This window comes from Papaver somniferum, unplaced genomic scaffold (genome assembly GCF_003573695.1).
Source record: "Papaver somniferum cultivar HN1 unplaced genomic scaffold, ASM357369v1 unplaced-scaffold_67, whole genome shotgun sequence".
Lineage (NCBI taxonomy): Eukaryota > Viridiplantae > Streptophyta > Magnoliopsida > Ranunculales > Papaveraceae > Papaver > Papaver somniferum.
In genome coordinates, this window is record NW_020649526.1 from 338185 (window position 1) to 351675 (window position 13491).

The following is a 13491-nucleotide window of genomic DNA, read 5'->3' on the forward strand; positions in this document are numbered from 1 at the left end:
CACTTAACCATCATTGGATTATAAACATAGTATGTGTTCTTGCATATATGTGATCCATGTCCGGAACTATAGTATGCATACCCGTATGCGTACCTGTTAGTTGAGAAATTCTGAGTGCCTAAGTACAGATGCCCGTATGCGCACTGGCATAGGGTTTGGGTCCGGGAATTTCTGTTGTGTTTGGAAGTATGTGTATCTGTTCGCATACTGACGAACCCAAACTCAGTCCGGCTACTTAAGTATGCGTACCCGTTTGCATACTTGAGTAGTAAAAGTTCTAAAATCAGTTTGTTCATGAACTAATACATTATATAATAAGGAATGCATTCTATGCAAACCGTGGCTATAATGTTCATGAATTGATTCGAGTGAATCAAACCGATTTTGCTTCCATTGTGTTATTGTATACTTCTATGAGAATATAGCAATTGAACAACTCTATAACTAGTTTCATTTGAGTCATTTGAACTAGTTGTGGTTAAGATGAATAAGGTTGATATGAGAGTGTTCATATAGCTAACTTCGGTTAACTACTTTTGAGCCAACCTAGTGTAGACGTTTAGGTACGGTTACTCAAACCTAAATGAAGGTACATTTCATTTGTGTATAACAAGCTAAGTTCGATTTAATGGTTGAAAGCTATTAGCTTGAGTCTAATCAGGTTTTCATCTAACGGTGAATATTGAATGCTTGGTTACCAAGGTAACTTAGATTGCAAACCCTGATTTGAAAACTATATAAGGGAGAACTCTAGCAACTAGGAAACCTAATCCCCACACCTTCTATGTTGATACTAGTTGCGACAAGAGTCGATTCTCCTTTAACCTTAGGTTTTTCACGAAACCTTGTAGGTTAACGACTTGAAGACTTCATTAGGATTGTGAAGCCAGACCCAACTATTTTGTTTGTAGTTGCGTGTTCTGATCTTACTTATACTATCGTGATTGAGTATTATCTTTGCTAAGATTTGCTTGAGATTTATCTCTGATAGGTAAGATTAAAAGTAGTCACAAACATCTTCGTCTCATCGTTTGTGATTCTACTATATCTTGTTTCGCTTCCATACGATTAAGATTATTGTGAAGTGATTGATAACACTAGGTTGTTCTTCGGGAATATAATTCCGGGTTATAAATTGGTTCATGTGCACCTTGATTTATCAAAAGACGCTACAAAACTCATAGGTACTTCTGTGGGAGACATATTTATCTATTCCAATAGACTTTTCTGTATGAGACAGATTTGTTTATCAAGTCTTCGACTTTGGGTCGTAGCAACTCTTGGTTGTGGGTGAGATCATCTAAGGGAATCAAGTGCGTAGAATCCTGCTGGGGTTCGGAGACGTAAGGAACGCAACAGTACGTAAGGAGCGCAACTACATTCCAGTCTGAAGTTCATTGGTAGTAGGCTAGCGTCTGTAGCGACTTAATACAGTGTGGTGTTCAAAGCTGGACTAGGTCCAGGGGTTTTTCTGCATTTGCGGTTTCCTCGTTAACAAAATTTCTGGTGTCTGTGTTATTTCTTTTCCGCATTATATTTTGTTATATTATAGAAATATCACAGGTTGTGCATTAAGTTCAATCAGTTCTTGAATCTGACCCTTGGGTTGTTGATTGAATTGATTGATACTTGGATATTGGTTTGTGATACCGTCTAAGTTATTTCTCTTACTCAATCGGGATCATAAATTACTATTTGTTTGATTGTGGATTGAATTGAAAAATAGAGATATAAACTCGCTGATATAATTTTCTATAGATTGAGTCTGACCGTCTAGTTGATTCTCTTGAAAGTATATTGGAGTTAGTCTATTCATATTGCCGAACGAAATATTGGGTGTTGTTGTTAGACCCCCGCCTTTTCACTTTTGTACAACCACTACGTGGCAAACTTTGGTAATCCTTGCCAAAGAACTAAGCAAACCATACGGCTAAGGATTGGATCCATCATAAGAGGAGTTAAACACTACGTTATGTTGCAACGTGTAATTTTCAGAGACTTTCCAAATGCTTATAACAGGAATGAGGAAGTAAGTGATTTTCATTTAAAAACATCATGTTTTTTCTTTACCCTTCAAATGAAATAATAATCTAGTTTTGTTGTTTTCATTTAGGAAACTAAAGCGAAAAAAATTTACACATAAGCAACACGAAAAGAATTCGAGTTTTACCAATATTACTTAGTAATGAAATTTTTTAGTGATGAATACAATCTGATATCATCAGGAAGGCGTTCTCCACAAGATGGAAACCAAGATTAAAAGAACCGTACCAACATATTAGGTTTTATGGGCACACGTCTTTATATTATCGTATTATAGTATGATCTATGGGAATGAAACAATGTACTATCATTTTTTAGTTAATAATAAAATTAATATGACAATTTAATTTGTAGGGTTATACAAAGAAAGTATTGGGTCTTACATTTATTTCACTTGACATGCCTTCTAGTGGATATGTTTGGGGAAAAAATTGACTGACAATAACGTATGAAATTGTCGACAATGAATATCAGTAATACGTCATATCGTTTCAACTTCTCAACATTGCAGTAAAAATTGATGGATGAAACACACTGGGTCTCTTACCAGTTTTATATGCAAGGGCATTTGTAAAAAGTAATTGTCGTTTGAGATAGAGTAAAGGTCAATTAAACACAGGGACTATTACAAAAAAAACCCTTCATAGCTATAATAGATGCCTTTGATACCGCAGAAGACTTGGTAATAATGAAAACTTGGGTGACCGAAAGCTCCCGTGAAGACGTTTCACGAGGCTTGGTTAAAGATTTAGATTTCTGGCAACATGTATGTCATTATTACAAAAGCGAGTTTGGAACTGATCGGTAAAGAACGACGGAAAACATAAAGGAAAAGTATAGGGTTACCAAAAAGGAAGTGGATATTTTTCTTTCCTACCAATATATGGATTTCAGCATGGACCCTCAGCCCGACGAAATGACAACTGAAGTGATGGTAAACGTTTATTCTATATATTTATATTGAATTTTGCATAATCCAAATGGATTTAATGTTAATGTTTCAATGTTATAGGAGTTATGGGAAAGAACGAAGTATCTTCGGGTAAAGGGCGTGAAATTTCTACACGATGGAATTTTTGAATTTTTGAAATCCAAATTTCTGGACATTCAATTAGATCATAGAAGAGTTCCTGATAACGCTGAATTGGAAGATTTGTATGTCGAAGAGTTTGACGAGGACGGTTTACCTCTTGATTATTATGGACCTCCACAAGATGGAGATGACGATTAATTTGTTCATCCTTTTTTCAAGATTTTGTGCGTAAATCTTTTGTATAAACCCTCACGAGACTAAACTCGTCCATCAAGGTCGTCCTGGGGTTTAAAGGCTTATTGCACAAGCTAAGTATAGCCGTGATTCCTATGAAAATGAGTTAGGATCTGAATCATGTGTTGTAATGTACTAAAGTGCTTATAATAAAACTCTAATGTTAAAAAGTGTTCATTACATCATAGTGGTATAAAAACACCTAACATTATAATCATTACCTTCGAGCTGTAATTCTAACTAAAACATACAACCACACGTAACATCATAAACATCTCTTGACCAAACTAAAATACAGGATAAAACATTATATCATAAACACACAACAGCACATTACAAATTCCTGAGCAACATAAAACAAACTTAATCAGCCCATTTCACCAACTGACATCCAGGACATTTCCAGAAATGTTGACCATAGGTGTTCTTATCTCTAGGGGTTGAGCAGGATGCCCCTTTTATGCATTCAATCTTATTTTCCCTTTGTCTTTGAAGTTTTTGCATACTTCATTTACCTTTCCATCTTCTTTGGCCTTGATTGCATCTTTCATCCACTGTAGTTCCTCACAAAAATTCTCGTATTTGGCAGCGCAAGTACCTATTCTGTCCCGGTTCTGTTTCAAGTAACATTATGATGCCCGTACAAGCACTCTGCGGGCACTTGGAATACATCCAATGGCATTGCATGGGGGTATGGCCATCAACAAAACATAGTGGACAAACCTCGTTTTCTTCCACACATACTATCTGTTTTCCTTTGCGACTATAATTCATGGTTTAACTGTATATATTTTGGAATGGTTTTATGCTTCACGGTGTGTTTCTGAGAATGGTTATAATAGATGTGTAAATGTGTGAAAAAATTATCTCCTTTGATATGATTTTATAAGAGGAGCCGTGGATATTAATATCAATAACAGTGTGTTAATAAGGATAAAGAGATTTCCATTTCAATGAGATATCAATAACAGTGCGTTGATAAGGATGATGAAATTTCTGGGCTAACAATGAGATATTAGTGACACGTCCAAAAATGTTTTTCATTTCAGGATTGAATGGAACACGATGGACGGACATGACACTTTTTCTATAATGTGCTCTACAATGAGATATCCCGGCCAGAACATGCACTATCTATCAACAATGTGGGTTATGTCGTCCGAGTGTAAATGGGGTGTAGCTTAAAAAAAGGTCAAACAAATATTTAGCAGCAACATCCAATAATTAGGCGCTTAGTTGGAACGCCAAATGGTTAGACGCTCGGCGCCATACCATTAGATGCTAAACAGCATATTCTTCGAGAATATGCTTCTGAGCGCCTAACCATTGTTCACTAAAGCGGATCTTCGAGCGCCAAACCATTCCATTGGTCGCTCCTGTGTTGATTCAAGATAGCATCCAAGCAAACACTTGAACCTGATATTAAATTAGGGAAAATGCAACAGTTTCGCAACGGTTTTTAGGTTGAATCTTGGATCTAGAATCACCATAATGGTCAGGTTTTTAGATTGAATCTTGGATCTAGAATCACCATAGTGGTCAGCCTTAGTCTTCTGTCGGCCATTCAGTGCAGTCCTCCAGCTATTCCAATTGTTACAAAAAGAGGACCTATAGAATATAATTTTAAAGCTAGGAGTTATTGCAATTAACAACATATCCCTCTGATAAAACCTAGGGATGATTCATACTAGGGATAATTGGTGTTTAGTACTCGGGTTTCGGCAAACACTAGGCTTTGGTCTAACATTTGTCCAACGTTAGTGCTTGGTACCTAGACCAGACGTTGACCAATGTTGACTCGGTTAAATACTAACTTCTGTTTAGATATTATTAAAAAGGTAAATAAATAAAATAAAATACATAAATTGATGGCCTATTTACTATAATAACCTTCACTTCCACCTTTTCCAAGCACCATCATATCCTTTATTTCACTCATCCGCTACATCAACTCAGCACCACCACCTTCTCTGAAGCAGCATCTTATGCAACACATCACCCAGAACCACCACGACATTCTTCAATTAAACCACATACCCAATCTGCCAATTTCAATTCAAAGTCCTCTAGTACCCTTTGTACACAATAATGGAAGCAATACATCACCAGTTATTCTTCTTCTTTCTGTGTTCATCACCATCTCAAGCAGCACCTTCAAATCCTCCCTAATTCAACTCAAATCGAACCATGTTACTGCCCATTTCAGGCTCGAGTTTAACCCAAGCTTCATCTGGTTCTTGTCTACGAATTACCATTTCCACCATAACTACGAACCCATGATAATCAAATAGTCAATTTAATTCACAGTATCATCTACACTTCAATTAAGAATCAAACCCATCACAAATTGGAATCAAACCCATCACAAATTGGAATCAAACCCATCATAAATTGATCAATTTCACATCAATTTCGTATCTAAACATCAACCAATTGAAAACCCTAATTCAACTTACCATTTTTAAGGAGAAGAAAATCAGGAAAAGATTGAAACCTAACAGGAAAAGGGAGGAGGAAATAATCAAATCACCACCAGCAGAACAACAACGAGATTAAAGTTACGAACAACAGCACAAGTAATCAATCACCTAACTTGTAAACCTAGAACATCACAGATTCAACTCTAACTCATCTGAATTCAAATCCAACCTCATCTGTATTCTTCCCAGTTCTCAAAGAAGCTTCAATTCAAGTATAAAACCATGTCTTCTCCATCGATGCTTCAATCATCAACTGCAATTTATCCTGCTCGATCTCCATTTTCCTGTCTGCAACCCATAAACCCCATCGGCCTAAAGCTTCAGTTGTAGCTATCACTCTCATTTGGGTTTCTATTTACAGAAGTTAGGGTTTTGATTTAGCAAATTAGGGGTAGAAATTGGAATTTTGGTTTTGATTCAATGAATTTGAGATTATGATTTAATCAGTAAACAAGGGTTTTCTTCGATTGGGTAAGTTGGGATTTTGATTTATTGAAATTGAACTTTTGATTTTGGAGAGTAATTGATTCCATGGTCTTGTGACTGAAGAAATCAGGAAACAAGTTAATGGGGTCTGTGGCTGTGTTCTTGATATATGCGGAGGTAGAAGACGAAGATTGAGATGGGGTGGAGGAAAAATAGTCAAGTATATTGTTATTAGATTTTGCATCCCATCTATAGATTAAATGATTTTCTTTGTAACAGTTGGATGTTAGACCCACCTTAAGGCTAGACTTGTAATATCAATATTTTACAGATTTTTAATTTACAAAATCATTTAAAGTTAGGTCATAGGCAGTCAACTCCGGTCAACATCCAGTCCAGGTACCAAGCCCTAACGTTGGACAAATGTTAGACCAAGGCCTAGTGTTGGCCAAAACCTGAGTACTAAACACCAATTATCCCTTAACACTAACTTCAGATCATGGCGGACTTTATTAGGATAAAGAAGATAAAAGAGATGATTTTAACTTGATTAGAGACGTTTTTTGATCTTTGTCAATGGTGGAGTCATTGCACCCCCCAATCTTCTTTGCATCCTAAGAAACATCTAACAAACTGAAACAAATCCCTAAATTGTTTGAAAGAGAATATAACAAGTAAAGTTACACGATAACAATGACAACATCGACTTTATTAAGACAATGAGGAAGGGAAGATGGTTTTAACACCCTTTCAAGAGCTAACCATCCCCCATATGATAGTAGTCTTACAAGTACAATACGCACAAATAAAAAATACAAATAACCAAATAGTTAATAACTTAAGAGGTCTTACAACATCAAGGTATTTGGTCTTTGTTTCTCTAGATAATAGTAATCTTAAATTAATAAGGTCACATCTTCACAACCTGGCACAATATAAAAGGAAAAACCTAGAAGCTTTTGGCTACATTCACAGACAGTGCTAAATCTCATGTACACAAACCCACAACTGTTACAGAAACAAGCGTACCGTTAGGTGTTTTCCTCTCGACTTGGGTGCTCGTACACTACCTGTCTCACAAATTGGCCACGAACTCGAGGTCGCTGCTCCGCCAACCTCTTTCTGCTTTGATATCGAACCTGGCGGAAGAAAACATAATGTTCCATGTCAAATATTCCAGAATATTTTATTTTATTAAAGGGGACATCATATAGCCGACAAAAGAAACAAAGATATAGAATAAGCAATCAGGTTTGAGTGATCCCTGTTCTATTTTATGTTGCATGAGGGTCTGTCACAAGTCAGCTTCAATGGGTGCATTGAAGATGATGTAACAAGGGAGGAAAAGCTGCACACCTTCTTTTCGAAGCACCTCTCTTTTCTTTTCAGGCGAAATTTGTTCAAGGCAGCTTCTCTCTGTGCGAATCGGTTTAGCTCCATTCCACCTCCACTTCCGCTTCCACTCCCACTAACTCCAGCTGCTTCACTTTTCCCATTATCACTTTCTATGTTCCCCCCACCACTGATGTTCATGACTTTGTTGCTCCCATGGTTACTACCTGAATTGCTTCCATTTACGCTGTAATCCCTACCATTACCTTCAACAGGTCCATACACATTTGAAGACCCACATTGCACGACAGTAGTTGCGACGTTCAATGATAAATCATCATTTTCTGGCGGCGGTTGCTGCTTTTGCTTGTCATGGACATGATGGTGATGGTGGTGATAATGGTGATGGTGGTGCTGAACTTGGACCTGCTGATGTGCACCTCTTGGTTGTGCCACCACTGTGGTGGTGATTACACCCTTATCAGGCTTTAGGGAATTTCCTTGCGGAGGTGGAAATGTCTGACCATTCTGAACAGCTTGAAAAGCAGAGGTGTGTAGGCATCTAGCTGTTGACGTGGCTGCTGATTTATCACTGACAGCTGCTGGCTTTACAAGTATGTTTTTAGTGGTGGATCCCATATCGTTGTTGTTGCTACTCCCATTTGACTGCTGATTGTACATTGATTCTGCCTTCATAGCATCAAAACTATTATCAAGTGGTGAACAACTCCCCACATTTCCAGTTGGGGTCTGGTTGGCGCTGGAAACTGTGTTGTACCTGCACAGTAACAACACTAATTTCTGAAAGTGTCCCATACATGAAAGAGTAACGTCAGATTTACCTCTTTCTGTAACCACACTTGTGTGTGGCAGCAGCTTACGTTTACATGCCATGTCACCTGACAGGTGGTGGCGATGGGTGCGTTTTATTTATCTAATCCCTGACCACATGACAGCTAACACGGAATGAACATGTCAGCTGGGGGCCATCAGGTTGTCAGGAAAGGCCGTGCATCAAGCATTAGTCTACTTCGAGTTACATTTAAAAAAATCAGATCTTGGGGTAGTCATTATCCTGTATACCTTGAGAAGGCTGAAAGGTCTGAACGTCTCAAAACATTGCGTTCGTCCTGAGTAGCATTCTTAACATCGCCAATTCCTCTCAACCACTTCAAACTCAGCCCAACAGATGGTAATTCATTATTACCGGAAGTCGCCTTATCTTTGGGTTCCGACACCTTGCAGAGACCACGTGGAACCTCGGCGAGGCCATTTTTGACTGGGAGATTATGTGAACTGCTGATCAGACCAGTATTATCCACAACAGCCTGGGACCTCGGTTCACATAATGGCTTTTCTATGTTCAGATCAAAAGCTCCTTTATCAAATTTCAGAGTGTTTTTGTGAAGGTCTGCTTCAGGCATCTTATCCTGATTTCTGATAGTTAGCTTGGTATGGACCTTATCCCTTGAATCTTCATGTTGCAAGTTTGTACTCCCTAAAACTCCAATTTCCAAGTCCTTTCCCATTGGGACAGTTTCTACAAAGAAATATTTAAAGCAGACACAAGTAGAATATTAAAACTTAAAAGCTTTCACCAAAAATAATTATGAAAATAACAGGCACAAATGTTTTCAAGGTATACCATGAGATTCATCATCCTGTACTTGGCACTCCATGTCTGCTAACTCCTTAACCAACCCTTCAGAGTTGGAGAGGATAGCCTGGGCACATGTGCTATCTGGTGGATCAGATGATTGTTTCCATGGTGACACTGGTTGGGGGCTATCAACTTCGACTGCTCGTTTCGTCCAAGAGCTCTGGAAATTTAAGAGAGTAACTGAACGTAAATTATTGCAGAATTCACATTCACTGATCTGATACAGGTTCAAGTTTCGAGCAAGTTTTAGTGTGACCTTTTTGTGTGCATGCGTGTGGTAACTGTTTTTGCAAACAATTTGTAATTAACCCAAAAGTTACTCAATGGTTTCAGTATGGATAATACGAACGCAAACAATTTGCAATTAATCCAAAAGTTACTCGGTGGTTTTGGTATGGATAATACGAACAGTAACGATAATACAACAACCCAAAAAGTTAAAAAGAAGAAGCAAAAGCTAAAGATGGTAGTTCATACTCTCATACCTGAGTACCACTTCCATTGTCACTGCCATCCCTGACACCTAATCCGATGCTCCTGTTGTCATCTTCGTCATTGCTGCCAGTATTGTTGTCAGATCCTTCCATACTCTTTGATTTAGGAGATTTTTGAGTCTGTATACCACTTTCACTTCCACTACCACTAGACTGCAATAGTGGCAAGTTAATCGAAGTTAACAAAATGAAACCAATAGCAGTTTTATTCTCAAATCAATAAACTATTTAAGGGGAATATAACTGAAAATAAGCTTAACTGCCTTGAAAGAATAACAGATAATTGATATAAAAACTCGATGTGTCGTTGATCCTAAAACGTTATATTAGTCTTACGAGTGAAACAAAATGTACTAATTCGTCTGAAGGAATAGTGTATCCAACCATGCCCATTCTTCTGCCTACAGCAGTGTTGGCCCAAGGCCTATCTCCGCAATAATGACATAGAATCTCATATTTCAAGTGCAAATGATATAGCAACTCACGCTGTGGCATCTTCTCCAAACATGCTGCCAAAGATTTTTAAGCTCATTCTTTCGAATAGGCTTCACTAGAAAGTCAACTGCGCCCTTCGACAGGCATTTAAAGACAATACCCATAGAATCATGGGATGACATCACTGCAGAAAAAACTCATCAGGTGGAGCAATTAATGCATCATAACAAATGTGGAAAAGCCTTTACTTGTGCAGTACACATGATTTAGAGAGGGGGTGGGGGGTATAAGAGATATACTTACTAATAACAGGAATATTTTTGCAAGTTTTATGGCTCATTATTTTGCCTAAAAGACCAATGCCTGACAGACTAGGCATGACCACCTCAGTTAGGACGATATCAATGTGATTCGTCAAGTCTTGTAGAATTACCCACGCCTGCACACCATTTGCAACAGCAGTAACTGCAAAGACCAGTTGACATTCTTTAGGGCCTTAGGCAAGGAGTTGCTAGACATAGATTTCGTAGAAGAAAGCAAACACATATCACAGTAAAGAAGTAAAACGAACAGTAACAGAATATCATACAAAGAATTACATGTCACTGGTTGTAAACTTGTGCTTTCTTGCAAAGGAAAGGAGGATCACTTGAGAATCCGCACTCCAGTAATCACCATAACAAAACCTCTATTTGGCAATTTCATTCATATCAAAGTCATCCCAAGAATAAATCAGGATGATGAATAGCTATAGGATAACTAAAACCAAATTATCAACCTCTCTAGTGAGTGCCTCTGAGATGGCATGTCATTAGCATTTGGGAGTTGAATCCTCTGTGGCCTTGAAACTCGTGTACTCCTTGACATGCTAAATGAGCCATTGATCTGTCTTTCTGTTAGAACATACTATACAAGATCATATTACGAAGACCAGTAGCTGTTTCTGGAAGTGTTTAACATAGAACTGACACCTTAAGAAAACATACTTAAGGAAATCATCACGTTCACGATGTAGTTTTATTTCTTGAGAGAATTTCCAAAATCTATAATCTTTTCTATCGATTGAAAGGAAGAAGTCTGCTTTCTAATTGTTTATGCCAGCACTATCTGATGGTGGAACTCTGCAACTAAAAGATTTATTTTAGGTGACTTGAAGAGCCACTGCGGCAAGAGAGATGAAAAGGTTTAAAGGCAGCACAGCTCAAACTATTTCGAGCCCTTGTGATACTGCTGATTTAGCGACAGATGCAGAAAGAAAGTCGATGAAATATCTGGGCAGCTGAAAGTGCTTTCCCAATAAAACCTCAAATCATTTGTTCATCAGAATATATGGCGATACCAATATTTTTTCCATTTTTCAAATTACTACGATAACCTTCACAGTACATGCCCAGTGGAAACAGAGTGTATTCCCAAGATAATCTCGGCAACCTTTCTGATTTCCTTTGGTTAAAGAATTTTCCTAAGGAATTTGGGGTGACAATGCAAGCTTATAAATACGGATTGAAGCGAAGGCAGTTTCTGACGCAAGTAATAGTTACAGGGAAGACGGTTTTTTTAAACCTTTGCATACTTGATAAGCATTTGGGGTATGTACACCAAAACTGAAAGTAATATTTATAGGAATTAGTTTCTGACGCAACATCTGGCTCGGCAGCCGAATTATATCTTTCACAGTCGGATATCTGTACCGTTACCTATCTGATTTCAGCTAATGTCAGTTCCGACAAGCTAAAATAAACGAACTTGTCTGAGTATTTATGGGCTTAATAGTCGGATATAAAGCCCCGCCTGTGCAGTAAAGCTGGCTCCTAAACATTCCAAATGAGGCAAAAAGAGAAATTCTATGAGGTGTAAAGAACCATCACATTGTTTTGACAAGGAAGAAGCAGTCGATTACAAGAAGGAAAAAGAAAAGGGATCATATATCTGGCCCTGGAGAAAGGTGAATCTACTCTTAACAACGGTCAGATCTATAATGAGTTCACAATTAAGAAACATTTCAGCAACAACCTCTATCATTTAAATACCATATAAAGAGAACAGGGACTACAAACCTTCATAGCTACAATTGCGAAGCAGTGCACTGACAACCTGGCGTGTCGAGTCATCATTTTCCACCAGTAGAACCTTCAATGACCTGAGTGGGAGAAATCTCTCCCAACAAACTGACGGCCCTGGAAGCGGTGGCTGTGGTTGCAGCTTCAACGCAGTGTCCTGTCCTTGGGTGGTCCTTTGACGTTCATTATGAAGAGTTTCTGCAACTTCATTAATCCTCGACTCATCTTCCTCCGAAAGACCCTGTCCCTCACCAACAACTCCATCCCTAACTTCCTTATGCTCATACCTCCTATGATTATTCAACTCCGCTATTCTCTTCTCCCCAGTACCACCATCAGTGCTCACTGGAACACTCCCCATCAACCAGACTCAAATAAACCTATTATGTAAAAAGTACTAGATAAAAAACCCTGCTTCACAACACAAGTAAACGTCTTGCACATTCCGATGTCTTCAAGATATCACAACTACAAATTCAAATCCCTCAACCTCTTAATCCCTAAACTTGTAAAGAAAATCTCGAATGAGAGACACAAACTAGTCAGACGAATCACTAATCACAAGTGGAACAGATCTATGTAGAGAAAATAACAAACTATCTCAAAGCTCGATAACAATAACGACCTTATCCTGCACAAAAATTAACAGCAAAACATCATTACCATTAATAAAACTCACCCAAAATCATTTTACACAAAAACAACAAATTCTCTACAAGCCAATTATCATAATCTTACAAAATATGTACAAATAAAGAATTATAAGAACATCTTCACCAATTGACCAAGTATGATTCAGAAATTTATACCTTCAGAAGCTCCATTCATATTGATAATTGAAGTATGATTTTCAAAAGAATCAGGAAATTAACAGATCAAAACCCTAAATGAGGAAATTTCTGTCTGTGAAATATCAGAAAGAATTTTAAGCAGGGAGAAAATTATCGAGAGAGGGTGAGAAAGGTTAGGCTGGTTGGTTGAAAAAAACAGTGAATGAATCTAAGAGTAAAGAAAATCCAAGGAGAGGAGAGGAGATATTATAGAGAGAGAGAGGGGGGGGGGGATGCTGATGATGTGGAGGAAATGGAGGTCTGAGAGAGAGTATGAAACAGCCACATAAGATTTTAGGTTTTCTTACGTGGAGAGGGCTGTGACCATGGATGAAACTGAGCTGGACAAAATCTAAAGCGGGATGCCCAACTGTTGGTTGCGGATCTCCAGTGATTTACCAAATCAGGGTTCATTACGTGGCACTACCCTCAACTCAGTTAAAGGTTTTCTTTCCTTTTTCTTC

At 38.0% G+C, this 13491-nt stretch overlaps 1 protein-coding gene across 1 annotated transcript; it reads right to left on the minus strand.

Moving 5' to 3' along the window:
- Positions 1–6896: 6896 nt before the first annotated feature.
- LOC113343832 (two-component response regulator-like PRR37) lies at positions 6897–13230 on the minus strand. Its single transcript, XM_026587946.1, has 9 exons — positions 13007–13230; positions 12195–12828; positions 10441–10602; positions 10188–10321; positions 9694–9855; positions 9194–9368; positions 8632–9088; positions 7573–8326; positions 6897–7355 (listed from the first exon to the last, which is right to left on the minus strand). The coding sequence occupies exons 2-9, from the start codon at positions 12556–12558 to the stop codon at positions 7248–7250; spliced, it is 2316 nt and encodes a 771-aa protein (XP_026443731.1). The 5' UTR covers positions 12559–12828; positions 13007–13230; the 3' UTR covers positions 6897–7247.
- Positions 13231–13491: the final 261 nt, after the last annotated feature.